Here is a 17,477-nt window from a genome sequence, read left to right on the forward strand (position 1 = left end):
TAAAAATGGCAGCACATTTTTACATGTTTACATTTTACATTGTTAAGATACATATCAATATGGCAGTAATTGGTGGCAGTGACCCTGGCCTCAGGTGGTTGTCCAGCCTGTGCCTACTTCCCAAGGACAGCCTCCCTCAGGTGCTGGACCCTCCAAAGCAGGAGCTGCCCGGGCCTTGATGGAAGGAGCGTAAGTTCAGGTGGGCGTTAGAGTGGGGGTGGAGCTCCTAGCTCCCCAGCCCCGCACCCACCCTCGCTCTCCTTATGCCAGAAGATAGGCAGCAGATGTGACATTCTACCTTGAAAAAGACGTGACATTTGCTTGTGAATGTGGGTGTTGGAATGAGGGCTGCAGCTGTTCCTGTGAATTGGTGGAAGGGGTGGGAAGACCTGACATCAGAGGAAAAGATGGCGCACTGCCTTGGGCCGGCGGGGGCAGCGTCTGCCTTCTCTGAAATTGGGCATGAGCAAATGTGAAATTTGCCTTGGGCTTGACTTGTTCCCTGATATGGCATCTGAGCTGGAATAAATCTGCGTTTCCAAAACGAATATTGTAGCAGAAACGACTGTATTTGGAATTGAAAGCAGGGTGGGATGTCTTCCATTGTCAGAGCCGGCGGCAGTCGTCACTGATCATGTGCTGAGCACTAGATTGTTTTTGTCGTCTGTCCCTCGTACTTGGGGAGGACCAGAATGACACCATTCTGGAGGTCAAGGGCAGCTGTATCCAAGTGTGGCCGCTGAGGCCAATGTGAGCCCACAAGGTGGGCCGTGAACATTGGGGTGGATTCTTGGAATTTGCACCTCTCACGTTTCTTTTGAGTTACTGAAACTTTGCTTTGCTCATGGAGCACTGCACCTTCTCTGATGAGGGCATGCCATGCTGAGCAGTCCTGTGCCAGTGTCTGCCATGTCACACTATTGAGAGAGGGATCCTTGTAGGGCTTCTTTTGATCTCTGTGAGTGCTCTGTGTGAGTTCTCCATAGAAGTCTTTTAGGCAAATGTATGTTTGGCATTCAAAACATCAAAAAAAAAAAAAAGCATTCATACATTTGGCAGTTTGGTTTGAGCAAGGACTTCAGGGTCTGGTGCCTTATCCTGACAGGTGATCTTCAGAGTCTTCCTAAGACAGTTCAAATGGAAGCGATTCAGTATCTTGGCATGGGCTGGTATACTATCCAGGTTTCACAGGCACGTAACAATGAGGTCAGCACAACGACTCTGTAGACCTTCAGTCTGGTAGTCCGTCTAATACGTCTTCTCTCCCATACTTTCCTTTGGAGCCATCCAAACACTGAGCTAGCTGTGGCAGTGCATGCGCCAACCTCATCATCTATGTGGACATCTCCGGAAAGTACACTGCCAAGGTAAGTGAATGTCTCCATTTGCTGTAACTGATGGTTGTGTATGGATAGTGTAGTGCTGGCTGATGGAGCACCTGTGTTTTCTTGGTGTTAATTATTAGGCCACAATTACCACAGGCAGCAGAGACTTGATCCATACTTTGTTGCATCTCAGCTTCAGAGGCTGCATGGAGTGCACAATCATCTGCAAATTAAAAGTCATGCACCAACACTCCCTCCACTTTAGTACTGGCTTGTAGCCTTTTCAGGTTGAAGAATTTACCATCAGTGCAGTAGCTGACCTTGATGCTGTATTCAGCTTCATTAACAGTGTGGCTGAAAGTATCATGCTAAAAGCACGGGAGCAAGCACACAGCTTTGTTTCACTCCATTGGTGACTGGGAAAGTGTGAGAGCATTGTCCATTATCCAGAACATGGGCAAGCATGATGTGGTGAAATGCTGATGAACTTCTCGAGGCAACCACATTTTGCCTTCATATTCTCCAAGCCCTCACAACTGATAGTCTCAGAGGCCTCAGTCAGATAGATCTACAAATGTTGTGTACAGGCCTCTGTTCTGCTCCTGCCATTCTCCTGGAGTTGTTGGGCAGCAGGTGCCATATTGACTGTTCCTTGGCCCTTTCTGAAGCCACACTGGCTCTCACGTAGATGTTCATCTTCCAGGTGAAGGATTAGCCTATTAAGGAGGACTTTGGCAAGAATCTTGCCAACAGTGACTAAGAGAGAGACCCCCCCTGTGATTGTCACAGGACAGTCTATTTCCTTTACCTTTATAAAGATGGACAATGGAGGCATCCTTGAACTCCTGGGGGATAACCTCCTCTTGCCATGTAACCTGGAAAATTTCAGTCAGCTTTTGTATGAACAATGGTCCCCTTACCTTGTAAATCTTACTGGAATAGAAGCAGCACCGGGTGCTTTGCCACATGAAAGGAGCCTAATGGCCCTCAAAACCTCCTCTTTTCAGTTGAAGCTTCAACTAGAAAGTGATTGATTCAACTTGAGGTGAATGGTCAATGGCCTCAGCATTGATTAATAGTGGTTTGTTGAGGATACTATGAAAGTGTTCAGCCCATCTCTCTAGGAGCATGTCCTTATCACTAATCAATGTGGCTCCATCATCCCTGAGTAGTTGAGATGCACCAGAGGTCTTTGACACATAAATAGCCTCTCAGGGAATCATGAAAGCATGTCGGATGGTTACTCTCAGCATAAAATTGAATTACGTCTGCCTTCTTACTCAACCAAGAATCCTGAATCTCTCTAAGCTTCGCCTGTACTTAACTTTTGATAGAGTTAAATGCTACCTTTTAGAGATGATGAGCTATCCTGCTTGTAAACCCTCTGGAGTTCTTGTTTTTCATTTTGTAGCTTCTGAATTTCTTCATCATTTTCTTCAAACTAGTCTTGATGTTTGCGAGTGTTCTGACCCAGCTGAGCAAATGCAGTGCTGTACACCAAATCTCTGAAAGCTGCTCATTTCTTTCCTGCTCCCCTGTTGCCAACGGTGTGTTAGTTAGCTCAACTTTCCCTCCAAGTTAGCAGTAGTTCATGATTGGAGAAGTGGAGAAGTGCTCTAATCTAAGCATTGGGCTAGGTTGCAAAAAAAAGGCAAAAAATAGTCGCCACCCTCAAGCAGCTCACAGTCTAATGGGGGAAAAGATACATAGAAAGAAGCTAGAGTGAAGCAACCACCCAGCTTAGGAGTGTGGAGAATGAGCTGAGGACGTGCTTTGAGTGTCTTGCCAAAAGATGAAATTCTGGAGATAGTGAAACCCATGAGGTTAGACCGCTGAGAAAAGAGCGGTGAATCCCCGAATCTCCTCCAGTGGTGGATAACTAAGCGGGACATCTCCAGTGTCTGACCTCCACTAGAGTGCTGATCAGGATGTCTTGCAGAATGCTGGCACATATGGGTCTCACAGTAGGCACTTTTCTCTGTAGCTCATAGTGGACACCCTTCCACCTGTGTTTCATAGTAGGCACTTTTTACCACATTTTCAGTAACACCAAGAGCCCACATATCTGTAGCATGCGACATACAATGTGTCTAACTCGATGTAAAAAACAAAAAGTGAAGCCACACTAACAAGAAGAAAGACAAACTCTTGTCTTTCTTTTGCCTCTAGGTCCCAGGGAACTCAAGGATCTTTCCGTAGCTGTAGGACTCCCCCCTCCCCATTGGGAACTGATGGAGGGCCTTGTCACAGGTCCAAGTTTCAGATGGGTCCAGGAGGACAGCCACCACTGTCCCATGGCTCCCCATTGAGCACTGGTGATGTCAGCTGGTGATGCAAAAAAGGCTTAGCGCCCATGGGGCCCAGGCTGGATGTTCTCTCCTCCATCTTAGCGTAGTGCACAAGTTGGTCCCTGGGTACCAGGGAGGCGCAGAATGCTATGTGCTCGCCTGGCTAGAGAAGGGCGAAGACTCAGGTGGAAAACTAGAGCCCCCTTGTCTTTCAAAGCCCAGAAAGGTGGGGCTGGAGAAGGCTGAGAGCAAGGTCTGGCAATCCCCCGCCTTGGGTGGTGCGTAGTAACACTTCCTCTTTGCTTGGTTTGATTGAGAGGGTCCAGGGCAGAGCCTTGGGATAGAAGAACAGTCAGATAGTTGGGAGAACTGAGAGATCAATGGGATGAAAACCCTGGGAGGATCCAGGAGAAGAGGGTAGTTGATGAGGGATCAGGAGGGATGGAGACTGAGAAGAGACAGCTCAGTGGGGCAGTGGGCGCCTGGGCCTGATGTCAGGAAGACTTGAGTTCAAAGATGGCTTCTGACACTTCTTAGCTGTGTGGCCTTGGACCAGTCATGTAAATCTCTGTCTGCCTCAGTTTCCTCAACTGTAAAATGGGGTCATAGTAACCTGTTCCTCTCAAGGTAGTTGTGAACATCAGATGAGGTGGATCATATTTATAAAAAGTGCTTAGCACAGGACCTGGCACATAGTAGGCACTTACTAAATGCTTGTTCCCTGTTTGCGTTTGGTGGTGTGAATGACGTTCCCTCAGCATTTTTTAATTCAGCATGCTTCCTCCACATGGTGTGCTGGGCAGGGATGTTTTTAGGACACTGAGATGTCACCCCGCCCCGGGCGATGAGGAATGCTTGTCACTGAAATCAGGCTGCCTCTAGACAGCTTTTCCAGGGACTGCTTCAGTACTTGGTAAAGAGATTTCTTTTTGACAGTGTGATTGTGGGGGTGTATAGGCCATGTTGGCAAGGAGAATGCTTAACTTGTGTTAGTCTTGTGATGCTCCTGCTCCCCTGGAAGGTTGGGGCTCTTCAGAGCAGCTGCTGAACTCCTGCCCCAGAGCCCTGTGCTGGGGGCCTGCTGTCCTCTCCAGAGCCTCACTTTCTCCCTGCAGCTTGGGCAGAAAGAGGGCTAATTGCATTGGCTCCTTTTTCAAGGGGTCCCCAGTGGCTTGGGTTACCCAGTTCTCAAGTTCTCAAGCCTGCTTCCAAGTCTCCTGACTTGTTGCCCACACCGATGACATGAGCCCCAGTCACGAGACTCTTGTAATGAATTGGTGTTTATTGTGAAGGTTGAGACAGGTCCTTGGGCTGGGAAATCCTCAGAGGGAGGGAGGCGGGAGCCATTTCCTTCCAGAATGGTGACCAGCTGGGCTTTCTACCCAGGGCATTCCTTGGTCTCAAAACATCATCTGAAAACCTCTTGAGACTATCCACGTGGGCAGTGTCCCATTTGAGAAGCTTCTTTTAAGACTTCACCTTCAGATTACAGCCTGGCCGACAGGGAAGGTTCCTTTCATTACCCCCATTGTCTTTGTGACCTTCTTCCCCCAACATGATTCCATGAGGGCGCCCCAGGGAGGCCTTGTAAGTCCTGCCAAGGGCCCTGCCTGCTTCCTGAGGCATCCAGCAGGTGCGTGGCCTGAAGGGAACTGACCCATAGGTAGAGCTGAGCAGCCCTTAGCAGGAGCAGGGTCCCCAGGGAGGCAGAAGCCATTGTCCAGATGAGGTCAAGGAGATGATTCAGTTAGGGGATTCTGCCTCCAAGATTCTAGGGTCCTTTGAGAGAAGAAGGAGAGAAACATGCATTTATAAAGCTCTTCTAATGCTACAGGCACAGTGCTAAGTGTGTTTTAATACCTTATTTCATCCTTACAACAAAAGCCTATGAGCTTGGGGCTCTTACTGTTCCGTTTTTATGGTTGAGAAAATGGAGACAAACAGAGGCTAGGTGACTTGCCCAGGGTCACACAGCTAGCATATATGTCCAAGGTCAGATTGGAACTCAGGTCTTCCTGACTCCAAGCCCATCTAGGCATCTAGATGACACCATCTAACTGCCTCTATGAGAAAGATTAGATTTGTGATATATTTTATTAGGGTTAGACATTTGTAAAAATGAAGTCGAATCGATTAGATCAGGAGGGTTCACTGTCTCCCCAGAGTGGAGATCGATGTGAGAGAGACAGAATTTGGGTGAGAAGGCCATGGGAGTAAATATGGGCACAGCCACCAGGACTGGTGCAATCCACTGATCCCTGAACACCTGAGGCAGGTACTCGAGGGATGGGGGGCATAGGGTCTTGTGAAAGCCGGACAGTGGAGAGTTCTGTGTGCACTCTATTCCTGGGATCCATGTTAAGGTTTATCAGTACCTTCTGGCACCAATGAAAGCATCAGCACCTGACATGCAGCATTTGTTCACACCTTACAGGTATTTCCAGGTAGAGTGCTCCTCTTCATCCCAAGTGAGTCAGCTCAACTGCAAGCATTTATTAAGTATATCCTGTGTGAAAGGCTGAGTGCTAGGGATACAAAGAAAGGGGCTCACAGCTTAATGGGGGAGCCAGAGCGCAAACAACTGTGTCTTATTAAGTTGTAGACAGGATAGGCTGGAGGCAGCTAGGTGGTGTGGTAGGTAGAGCACCAGTGCAGGAGTCAGGAGGACCTGAGTTCAGATCTCACTTCAGACACTTGACACTCACTAGCTGTGTGACCTTGGACAACTCACTTAACTCTAGTTGCCTCATCTTGGGTCATGTCCAGTCATCCTGATGAATATCTGGTCACTGGATTCAGATGGCTCTGGAGGAGAAGTGAGGCTGGTGACCTGCACAGCTCTCACTCAAAAAAACAAAGTCAAGTGCCAGTCATGTCATTTTGACTCTGATGGCATAGTCTTCTTCAGCAATGAAAGTCGAACACACACAGACAGGATAGGCTGAAGAAAGTCAGAGGGAAGGCTCTGGCATTAGCAGGAACTGAGACTGGCTTCTCAAGCAGGTATGACTAGCTGAGACTTGAGGGAAGCCAGAGGGTGAAAGTGAGGTGGGAGACCATTCCTTCTGTATATGTTTATACATATGTAAACACACATATATATTACATACACATGTAATATATAATATGCATATGGATGTATACACACATGAAAAGAAAACTGAACAAAGGCAGCCTGGGTGTTATTTAGTCTGGAGGACAACCAGTGAAAATTACCGGAGTTGGTAGGTGGATTGGAGTATCTTGTTCAAGGAACAGTGAAAGGGCTAGTGTTATTGGATCACAGAATACATGGAGATGGAAGTGGGGAACATGACAAGTGAGGTGGAAGAGGACTGGAAAGGTGGGAAGGGGCAGGTGATGAAGGACTTTGAAAGCCAAACAGACCATTTTGTATTTGATCCTGGAGGCCATAGAGAGCCATGGGAGTTTGTTGAGTCAGGGGCCATGATCTGACCTGCGCTTTAAGAAAAACACTTTAATGGCTGAATAGAGGATGGGTTAGAGTGGGGAGAGATTTGAGGCAGGCAGACCCCCCCACTAGTGATTGTAGTAATTGAGGTGTGAGGAGATCAGAACCTGTACCAGGGTGAGGGCGGTGTCTGAGGAGGGAGGAGGGTGTGTTCTGAGAGGCTGTAGGTGAAACTGATCAGAGATGTTGCAGAGGTGAAATCTACAAGAGATGCTGCAGAAGTGAACTTGAGGAGAAATGTTGCTGATGTGAAATTGATCAGAAATGTTGCAGAGGTGAAATCTACAGGCCTTGGCAACAGCCTGGAGGTGAGGGGTGAGAGAGAATGGGGAACCTGGGTGACTTCTAGGTTGGGGGACTGAGAGGATGGTTGTGCCATCACATTATAAGGAAGTTCAAACAGAGGGAAGATTTGTGGGGAAAAGGTACCAAGTTCTGTTTTGGACATGTTGAATTTAAAGCATCTACAGGACTTCCAGTTTGAGATGTCCAATAGGCAGTTGATTGGATGTGTGAGACTGGAGGTCAAGAGAGAGGTTAGGGCTGGATATATGGACTTGAGGATACAATAGTAGACGAGAAGAGAGTTTTGTACAGAACCTTGTGAGACACCCATCATTAAAGATCCGGACAAACCTCCAGGAAAGGAGAAGGAATGGGGCCAGCAGAGAGCATTATAATTGGATAAGCGTTCCAGATAATGAATTACCAGACACCTACCCTTCAGAGTCCTGAGGGAGCCTTTCTTGTGACAAAATAGTCAAGCCACAGTAGCCAACATAGCAACTGTGTCCGAGCGTCCAAGGAGATGTCCTTATCTCTCCTCCGCACTCAAGATCCATAGTTATCATTAGACAATTAGCCTTCATCTTAGTTTTCTTCTTATTTGTGTGTATATAAATACGTACACCTATATGTATATATACATCCAGATGCACATATATTCATATATGTTCACATATGTTTTTTGTTTCTGTTTAATTCATTCCGCATCAGTTCATATGTGTCTTCATTTTTCTTGAACCTCAGCACCTCCACCTACTCCTCCTGGAAGCACCAGACATCCTTTCTTTCTGCCCCCAAACAGGTTTGTTCTATCTGATGGTGCAACTCACTCCTCATCCAAATTTCCCATTTCTGTTGAGGGCATCCCCCGCCTCTCAGTCACTTTGGATTCATGCTCATCTCTGCGCTCTTCCTTCTCCCAGCTGCCAAGTCTGGTTCTTTCTGCCTCCCCCTCCCCACCATGTCTCCCAGGCCTCCCCTCTCTGCCCTCAGCAGCCTCCAGGCTTTCCTCGCTTCGGTCCAAAGTACCAGAAATCTGACAGTGTCATCTCTCCTTCAGAAGCTACCCGGGCTTCCTCTTGTCTCCCCTGTGTGACTGGCCTTTAAGCCTCTCTTTCCAAACTGTTCTCCGTGCAGGTCCCCATATGTGACATTCTATTTTTTAAAAAATAAGTTTTTATTGATCTTTTCCATGTCTTACATCCCCATAGTTGTCTCCCTCCCAGAGAGTCATCCCGTAGGACAAAGAAGCCTTTTAAAAGTACTGTTTGGGGCAGACAGGTAGCACAGGGCAGCAGTGCCTGGAGTCAGAAAGGCTGATTTTCCAGAGTTCAAATCTGGCCTCAGATGTTCACTAGCTGTGTAATCCTGGGCAAGTTTCTTCATCTGTAAAATGAGCTAGACAAGAAAATTGCAAACCACCCCAGTGTCTTTGCCAAGAGAACCCCAGATGGGGTCATGAAGATTCAACTGACAACAGAGGAAAGAAAGTCAGCACAACTGATTGATGCGTCCAGAAAGTCTGACAACATGTGATGCATGTGAACCTCGTACCTGCACAAAGGTCTGGGTCAGGAGCATCCTTTCATTTCTCTTCATTCAGTTACTTCAGTCTTTATACTTTGGCCACGTTTACTTTGCATTTTTGGTGCATGGTTTTTCTTTTCATGTACTTGGTTGTAACTGCTGTGTGTATTGTTTTTGTGGTTCTGCTGACTTCCCTCTGCATCAGCTCATATGGTCTTCTGGCTTCTCTGTTCATCACCTACATATATACAGTGATATTCTGTTAAGATCATGAACCACAGATTTTTAGTTGTTCCCCAGTTGATGGGTATCTGTTTTGTTTCCAATTCTTAACCATCACAAAAAGTGCTGTTATAAATGTTTTGGAGTGTATGAGGACTTTTTTCTTGTCAGTGTCTTCCTTGGGGTGTAAGCCCAGTGATGGAATCTCTGGTTCAAAGGGTACGGACATTTTAGTCACATTACTTGCATAATTCCAAATTGCTTTCCAAAATGGTCGTAGTATTTTGCAGCTCCACCAACAATGTATTAGTGTGCTGTCCAACACAGACATCTTTGCCAGTTTGCAGGGTGTGAGGTGAAACCTCAGAGTTGCTTTGATTTACATGTCTCGTGTTGATGGGTTGGAGCATTCATGTAGTTGTGAATTCTTTGCAGGTCTTTTGAGAAGTGTTTGTTCATATGCTTTAACCCCTTATCTCTTGGGGAATGTATGTGATATTCTTCTCCATCCTCCTCTCTGCCACTTTGAAGCCCCAACTTCCTTCAGAATCTGGCTCAAGGGCAGCCTCTTCCAGGCCACTGATCTCTGCCTCTCTACTTGGTATGCCTGCCCTCCCTCCCCCCCCGCCTCCCATTACTTTGCACACTTTTTGGATTTAATTTTTAGTGCACATGTTGGGTCTTTTCTGTAAGGAAGGCAGCTTCCTTTGGAGAAGGACCTGCATGGTTTTGGTTTTTGTCCAGTGCCAGGTATACAGTAGGAGTATAATAAATGTGTTGAATTTAATTGTGCAGTTGAGGCTGTAAGCATAGGAGTCAGAATTTGAAACTCTGCCTCTCTTCTCTTGAATATCAATACTCTTTACACATCTGACAGTGCCCTTGCCATCCAGCCAGGGCTGATTCTAGTCCACATCTCTCCATCTTTTCCACAAAAAGCTCTACTCCTCTCTAGTCTCCAGCTATCCCCATGGAGATTCCTTTACTTACTGGTTTTGTGATCCTGTCAAAGGAGAAAGTCAGGCAGGGGTGGCCTGTTCCATCCTGGATGCAGGCACCAAGGACTGGCTGGCTTGGCAATCGCTGCTTCCCTTTCTTTGTGTTTGCTGGCCTTCCATTGAACATTCACTCTGTGGTAGAGTCTTCTCTGGCTCAACAGTCACTGCTTCCTTTTCTTCCCTTGAATGTTCTCTCTGTTGTAGAGTCTTCCCATGAATCAAAGTGCAGCTTGCTGGGCTACTGTTTACAGGTTCTGTTCTCTTCCCTTTTTTGGACAGTCAATACAGTATTCCCTGGGCTCTTGAAGAGATGGTAACCTCCTGGCTGCTCTGTGAGGGGAGCCCAGAATGGGGCTCACTGTCATGAAGCCCAAGCAGATGGTCAGTAACAGACACCTGGGGAAACGAGAGAAACCAAATGGCCCTTGTGAATGTATGTTACCATTTCAATTCATTCCTCTTCATACTAACAAGTAGAGGGGTAGATTTTTTTTTGTACTAATAGCTTCATCGAGGCAGAAGTCAGTGCTTTAAAAAACTACTCACCTTAAAAATCTAGTCCCTGCCCTAGAGGAGGCCCCATCTCACTGTAGTGTCCAGCAAACCGTGCTGTCTCATGGATTCAAACACTGCCTCAGATGCTGGCGGAGGAGCCTGTACATCTCTCTGCCTCATCTTCCTCACCTGTAAAATGGACCTAGTGGTCCAAGGTCCCTTGGAGCACAAAACCTGTGACCCTGGACAGGACTGTATCTTCCTTTTCTTTGTATCTCCTATAGAACTAGCCTGGGGCTTCTCAGAAACCCCCTTAGCCTAAAAAACCAGTGTAGGCAGAAGAGCATTGTGTGGGGAGCAGGTTCTCTGCTCTCTGCCAGTGTTATTCTGGCTTCAACAAGGAAACCTCAGTGATCAGTGATGATCCCAGGACAGCTGTCCAAGACGTCTCTCACTCTTGGAGCAGAGAACAGCCTTGCCTGTGGCTGGTGACGCATGACATGATGGCATTGCCCTGCCTGAAATCTTGTTGACATGTTTAGGGCAGACAATCAGACTGTTTGGTTTGGCAGGCATTTGCTGTAGCAACCACTCATAGGAAGTTGGTTTAGAGTTGGTTCTGAGTCTTAACAAGGCCTCACTCTGAATGAAATAGGAAAGACTTCTGTCCACGTATTTCTGCCTTGCGATTCAGTTTTGGCTACATTTAAAAAATCAAACTAGCGTCCTTCTGGGTGACTGTGGACTGAGCATTGTTTAACATGGAGACGCAGAATTTTCTGTTTTTCAGTGGCTGCTCTGGGCATCCCGCTGTCCTTAAGACATTTCATTTAGAAAGAAGGTGGAGAAATTTTTGACTTAATTTATAGAGCATGTTTGGCTCTTGTGAAAGGTTTTCCTGCTTGTCTCTAGGGGGCACAGGCATGGAGATGATTTCATTCGGGGAGAATTCAGAGCCGTCCATCCCTTATCTGCAGCTGTTTTAGGTAGATGCTGTGTGTGTGTGTGTTCATCCTTCGTTGCCAAAGAAGACCATGTCATCAGAGAAATGATGACATGACTTGCACTTGACTGTTTTGAGTGAGGGAGGGCTGTGCAGGTCACCAGACTCACTTCTCCTCCAGAGCCATCTGAATCCAGTGACCAGATATTCATCAGGATGACTGGAGATGACCCAGGATGAGGCAGTTGGGGTTAAGTGACTTGCCCAAGGTCACACAGCTAGTGAGTGTCAAGTGTCTGAGGTGAGATTTGAATTCAGGTCCTCCTGACTCCTGCACTGGTGCTCTATCCACCGCATCCCCTAGCTGCCCTACGGTAGGTAGATGCTGTATTGAAGTTCTGAATGTGCAACACAGCAAAGAATTCAGAAAAAGCAAACCGGAAACATGCTGACACCTCGTGTAGGATGAAAATGTGTGAAGAGGGGTCTCCATGGCTCTCATGGGGTGCTGAGCCAGCTGTGGCTGTTGAGTCTGGGCTTGGGGCACCTGGCCCCTCCCTGGAGTCTCAGAGCCTCAGTCAGTGGCACAGGCATCAGTCTACCAACAAGCATTTGCAAGTGCTTTCTAGGTGCCAGGCACTTGGCTAAGAGCTGGGGATAGAAATTCAAATAGACTTAATGCCTTGTGCAAGCTGGCTTCCTTCACCCTAACCTTGCTTCTGTGAAAGGCTCTGTGACCCCTTCTCATGCGTATTTAGCCTTCAAACACACCCAGTCTTCTGCCTGGAGTGGTTCAGACACCCTGTGCCAGAGCTCCAAACAGAAGCCAATTCAAAGAAGCCAAGCAGGAAGTTAGTGGGCGTGTGCTGAGCTGGGCAGAGATACCAAAGTGACCTGACGTTCAGGTGAGTGCTACCCAAAGCTGGCATTGCACCCCAGGGCGTCCATCCATGGAGCTTCTTGGTGTCTGAGGTTATTAGGTTAGAAAGGCACCTCAGAGTCTGCAGGGAGGCCCCCCGGGTCCACCTCCTCATCCCTCTCTTCCTTCTGCGCAGCACCTTTCCTGATGGGGCCCAGCACTCTGGAAATGCTTGTTGACCGACTGACTGACTGCCTGACTGCCTGATTCCCCCTTTCCCAAACTGCCCTATGAGTGTTGTCTTGAGTGTCGTGTGAGTGCTTTATGAGTAGGGATTGTTAAATTCTTTGTAGTTTTGTCCCAAGCATGTAGCCCAGTGCCCAGCACACAGTAGGAGCTCAATAAATGCTTATCATTTGAATAAAAATGAGAATAAAGGCCCCCAGGCTACGGAGGAGTAATGGGAGACTGGAAGGGTGGGATGGGGGGAGGCAGGGTTTGTGTTGTAGGTTACTGCTTCAGGCCCTATGCCCTTTGAGGGTTCTGGTACCTGAAGAACTCTCCCGAAAGGCTTGTCATTCACAGCTGTTGGTAATTTAGAGAGCAGCAAAACTGGATCAGTAAAACATTTCCAAGGCAGATGAAAGTGGTTGTGACTGGATCTTCAAAGAATACTGCGTAAATGTTTTAATTTTCGTCCTTTTAATTTGTAGCTGCAACTGGCACATGGCAGGATGATAAAAAGGCAGCAGCCTTAGAGTGTTTCATTCTGGTTGGGACAGTCAGACGACAAAATCAGCCCAGAGTCAGGAGAAAAAAGCCAGTTAAATTTGCTCCAGCCTCACCTGTTCAAACAAATTATTTTAGCAAAAAAAAAAAAAAAACAGGTGAAGTAATTGATCTTGATTGGCAGCAGCATTTTCTGTGGGAGTTTAACAAGTTTTTACAAGCAATTGTTGAAATGACTTCAGGCAGCAAACCCTCTGTCTGTGCCAGAAGGAATCCCCTGAGGGCACTGGTCTTCCTCTGCGAACTGGCTCTTGAGCTCTCACAGAGGGTTGTGATGGGAGACCTCACCAAGTGTTGTCCACCACCTCCTCATCCCCCTCTTCCTTCTGCACAGCACCTTTCTTGATGGGGCCCAGCACTCTAGAAATGCTTGTTGACTGACTGACTGACTGCCTGCCTGATTTCCTGACTCCCCCTTTCCCAAAATGCCCTGTGAGTGTTGTCTTGAGTGTCGTGTGAGTGCTTTATGAGTAGGGATTGTTAAATTTTTTGTACTTTTGTCCCAAGCGTGTAGCCCAGTGCCCAGCACACAGTAGGAGCTCAATAAATGCTTATCATTTGAATAAAAATCAGAATAAGGCAGTGGAAGCAAAATTTCGTTTGTAAATAATTTCATGTGACGTGTACTTAGAGTGTAAGTGCCTTGTGAGTAGGGATTGTTTCATTTTTTGTAGTCCAAGAACACAGTAGGACCTCAACAAATACTTATTGATTGATTGATTAAAACAACAGCACAGAGCAGTAGAAGAGAAAGTGTGTGTGTGTACTGAGGGAGGCAAATAAATCCTGATCCCAAGAGCATGTACCAACCATGTGACACTGGGCAAGTCACTTCATTCCACCTGGCTGCAGTTTCCCCCCTTGAAAAATGGGGCCTCACAGCCTCAAAATGCTATATAAATGTGAGCCACTAGTTATTATTGTGACTGTTAAAGGATGAAACTCCAGCGGAGATGATAACAATCAAACCCATCTACACTTATTGAGTGCCAGGTATCCTGTCAAGCCTGGGGATGCCAGAGAAAAAGAAAAGCCATCTCTGCCCTCAGAGAGCTTAGGTCCTAAAGCATGTAGTGAAATGAAAATGTACAAAGTGACTAAGGGTAAATGGAGGGCAGCTTTAGAAGCACTGGTGGCTGGGGTGGGGGGACTAGAGAAGGCCTCTGGAAGGAGAGAGCCCTAGAGCTGAGACTTAGAGGAAACCTGAGCAAGGGAGAGCGCTCTAGTCATGCAGACCAGAGATGGACCAAGTGCAGCCAGGGCCAGGAAGTTAAATACATCCATTAGTCAATCAGCAAGTGTTTACTAAGCACCAGCTTTGTGCCTACCATTGTACTGGGTGGGGGTGGGATACCGACAGAGGGAGGAGACAAGCAGGGCTAGCCTCCAGAACAGCGGACTTGGACCCCTCCAGTTACAGATGTGCTTGAGGACAGGGATTAGCACTACAGAAAATGGAACCAGATCAGACCCATGGTGCCCCAGAGAACTGCAGCCCTCTCAACTGATAAAGACCTTCCTTTACAGCAAAAGTCCCCAGATGATTAAGTGACTTACACTGGTCTGCTAATAAAATGGGAAGCAGAGCCTGTCACTGAAGGAGAAGTAACTTAGAAATGACTATAAGGCCACGTCCATGTAACACAGGCAAGGCTTCTCTTCCTATGTTTTTCTCAGGCCGTTATGCCCTGCAGGTGGGGCCTCTTCAATCCCAGCTCATCATGGAGAACATTGTTGACTGTGAGCCCATGACCAAACACTATGATGCATGGGAGGCCCAAGGTATATTCCTGAAGGACCTTACTGGAGCCCCCCTACCCTGATGGCTAGCCATTCCTCTTAGCTTATCTGATGGCTGCTGGGTACTTGGCAGTATTGCTTGCTAGATCGACCAGCTCTTTGTTTCCTGGGTCATTTCCTCTTTCACCTGCCACAGCCTTTTAGGGAAGCCAGACTGGCAGGCAGGAGTCAGCCCAGGCTGACAGCCTTCCAGAAAAACTCCCTTCTTCTTTCTCCAGAGGACTTTTTCTGGAGGTTGCCTTTGAAGGGTGCTCTCCACCCCTTTCTTCTGTACTCAGGGAAGGCTTAGGGTTTAGTTTTAGATGAAGTTTTCCCAGGTAGCGTGGTGGTTTAGAGTTAGGTAAAGCAATAGTTTTCTTTTTGTAAGTTCACCCGAGGGGGTGGCTGGGGCAAAGCATGAATAGTAAGACCCCTATAGGTTCCCCCCAGATAGATTTTTGATGGCATGGCATGAGGGGAAGCTCCTAATAGTTACAGGAATGAGAGTGCTATTGAGTTATGTGATATCTGGTATCTGCAAGGGATTCAGCTGATGATTTTCTTTGGTTGCTTTGACTTGTTTCATTATTGCAAACGGAAAAAATTAAGTCTCGCAAGTACGTATTTGTCTTACTGGTTTGTCTGTATTTAGTGTTGTTTGTGGATTCTGTCACCTTGGATGATTTCTGAGAGGGAGGACGCAGGCACGGATGGTTGTCTGAAATTGTCATGCATCTGAGAACTGCTATGGATGGATGCCTGTGCCTGGGAAAAAGTGGAGGGTTGACCTTGGCATGGCCTAAGGAAGGATCCTCTTGACTCAATTTCCCCCTTCTGAACAGGACCCACCTGGTTAATCCTGAGCCTGGTTTTTGATTAGTTGTCAGATATGACTCATGCCTGGAGTCACGCAGAGCTAAGGAAGTTTTTCCCCTCTTATGATATATGTGAGATCAGAATATCCCCTTGAGGTAACTAATCGACACTGTTCTAAGTCCCTCTTTTTCCTTTTCATAGCAAATTTCTATAAACAGGGCTGATGAGCAATAGAAGTTTTGTAAATCCAATATTAAGTCTATTAATTAATAGATTGATGCTGGCACATCCCTGATGCAAGTTTGAAAGGTCTTATATTTTAATCTGTATTTGTCAAATTATACTGTAGGGATGATATCCTACTAAAGGGGGAATTAGACGAAGTAATAAAACAAAGATACGAGGTAAAAGTTTTCTAATTAAACAAAGAAGTTTTGAGAAAGCAGCAGGGTTAGACTGTTTTCTCTAAGAACTGTATACTGATGTATATGACTGGCTTCCTAGCATGGAAGTTTAATAATAAGTTCTCCAAATTGGATTAAGGATTTTCTATAGACAATTATATTGATAATTGTAAAGAAAGTGAAATTTTTTTTCCCATTTAAAAAGTATTTGTCTGATAATTTTGAAAGACAAAAGAGTTCATTTTATGTTAGACCCTCATGATTTTTTTTTAAGATTCTTATATCAGGTACAAGGTTTAGGTGAAGAAAATTAGCAAGGGCTGTATTAAAAAAAAAGCAAGCAACCCTGAAATTCTTTAATGTTTCAGAAGAATTCTGGGTTCCTAATTAGACGTTATTGTCATATCTGTGTTGTTAATGGATTAGCTGCATACCTTCAGCTGGTCTTTACCACATGAACTAGTTACTGGAGAACCAAACTGAAGGGACTATACTAACTTTCATTGTCTTGTTACTAACCCAGTGGTGCTGATTCTCGGGCCTCACAAATCCCTGTGATCCAGCCTCCAGGCCATTGCGGCAGCCACTGGCCATCCTCTCCTCTGGTCTCCAGGGGCTCCTGGTCTCCTAGTCTTTCTTCTCTGGGAGATCAGCCCCTTCTCTCTCCATTCAAGCTTTCTCTGCTCTCCCCACCTTGATTTACTAGCAGCCCTCCGGAACCCCCTGTGCTCTCAGTCTGTTGTTGGCCCCTGACCCCATTACTGGCCTCGCTCTCTCTGCTGACCCCATCCTCCTCCCAAGTCTTCTCTCTCTCCTCCCTCCCCCTTTCTTTCCCCTGTGTCTGTCTGTCTGTCTCTTCCTCACTGCCAAGCTGACTTGGAGCTGGAGGCGGGCAGTCTCTGAAAGTCTTGAGGTTGGTGCTTGAAAGCCCACCCCAGATTCTGGTTGCTCCCTTTGCTAGAACTGCTTTCTGTTTTTCCGCGTTGGTCCTGAGGACCCAGGCCTCTCTTTCTCTGCCTCTCCGATGCCTGACCCATGTCTCCCTGCCTGCAGGTTTTCCACACGTACTCCAATGAAGATTATGACCGGAGAAATGACGATGTGGACCCGGTGGCAGCATCTGCGGAGTATGAGCTGGAGAAGCGAGTGGAGAAGCTGGACCTTTTCCCAGTGGAGCTGGATAAAGGTAGGAGCACCTCTGGGACTGTACTGACATCCCACGTATGGGTGTGGCCAGCACAAAGCAGTGGGCGGGGCTTCTGCCCATCTGGAATG

At 46.8% G+C, this 17,477-nt stretch overlaps 1 protein-coding gene across 7 annotated transcripts in view; it reads left to right on the top strand.

The window, feature by feature from the left end:
- PPP1R9A (protein phosphatase 1 regulatory subunit 9A) overlaps window positions 1-17,477 on the top strand; it is an 82,230-nt gene that overhangs the window by 24,811 nt on the left and 39,942 nt on the right. For all 7 annotated transcript variants that reach the window (XR_011976462.1, XR_011976461.1, XR_011976463.1 and 4 more), the window contains exon 3: window positions 17,256-17,388. Coding sequence is in view for 4 of the 7 variants with exons in the window: in XM_072650733.1 (XP_072506834.1) it covers window positions 17,256-17,388 (133 nt within the window). In the remaining 3 variants the exon portion in view is untranslated. The remainder of the gene's footprint in view (window positions 1-17,255; window positions 17,389-17,477) is intronic.

Source organism: Notamacropus eugenii, chromosome 3, assembly GCF_028372415.1.
Source record: "Notamacropus eugenii isolate mMacEug1 chromosome 3, mMacEug1.pri_v2, whole genome shotgun sequence".
Lineage (NCBI taxonomy): Eukaryota > Metazoa > Chordata > Mammalia > Diprotodontia > Macropodidae > Notamacropus > Notamacropus eugenii.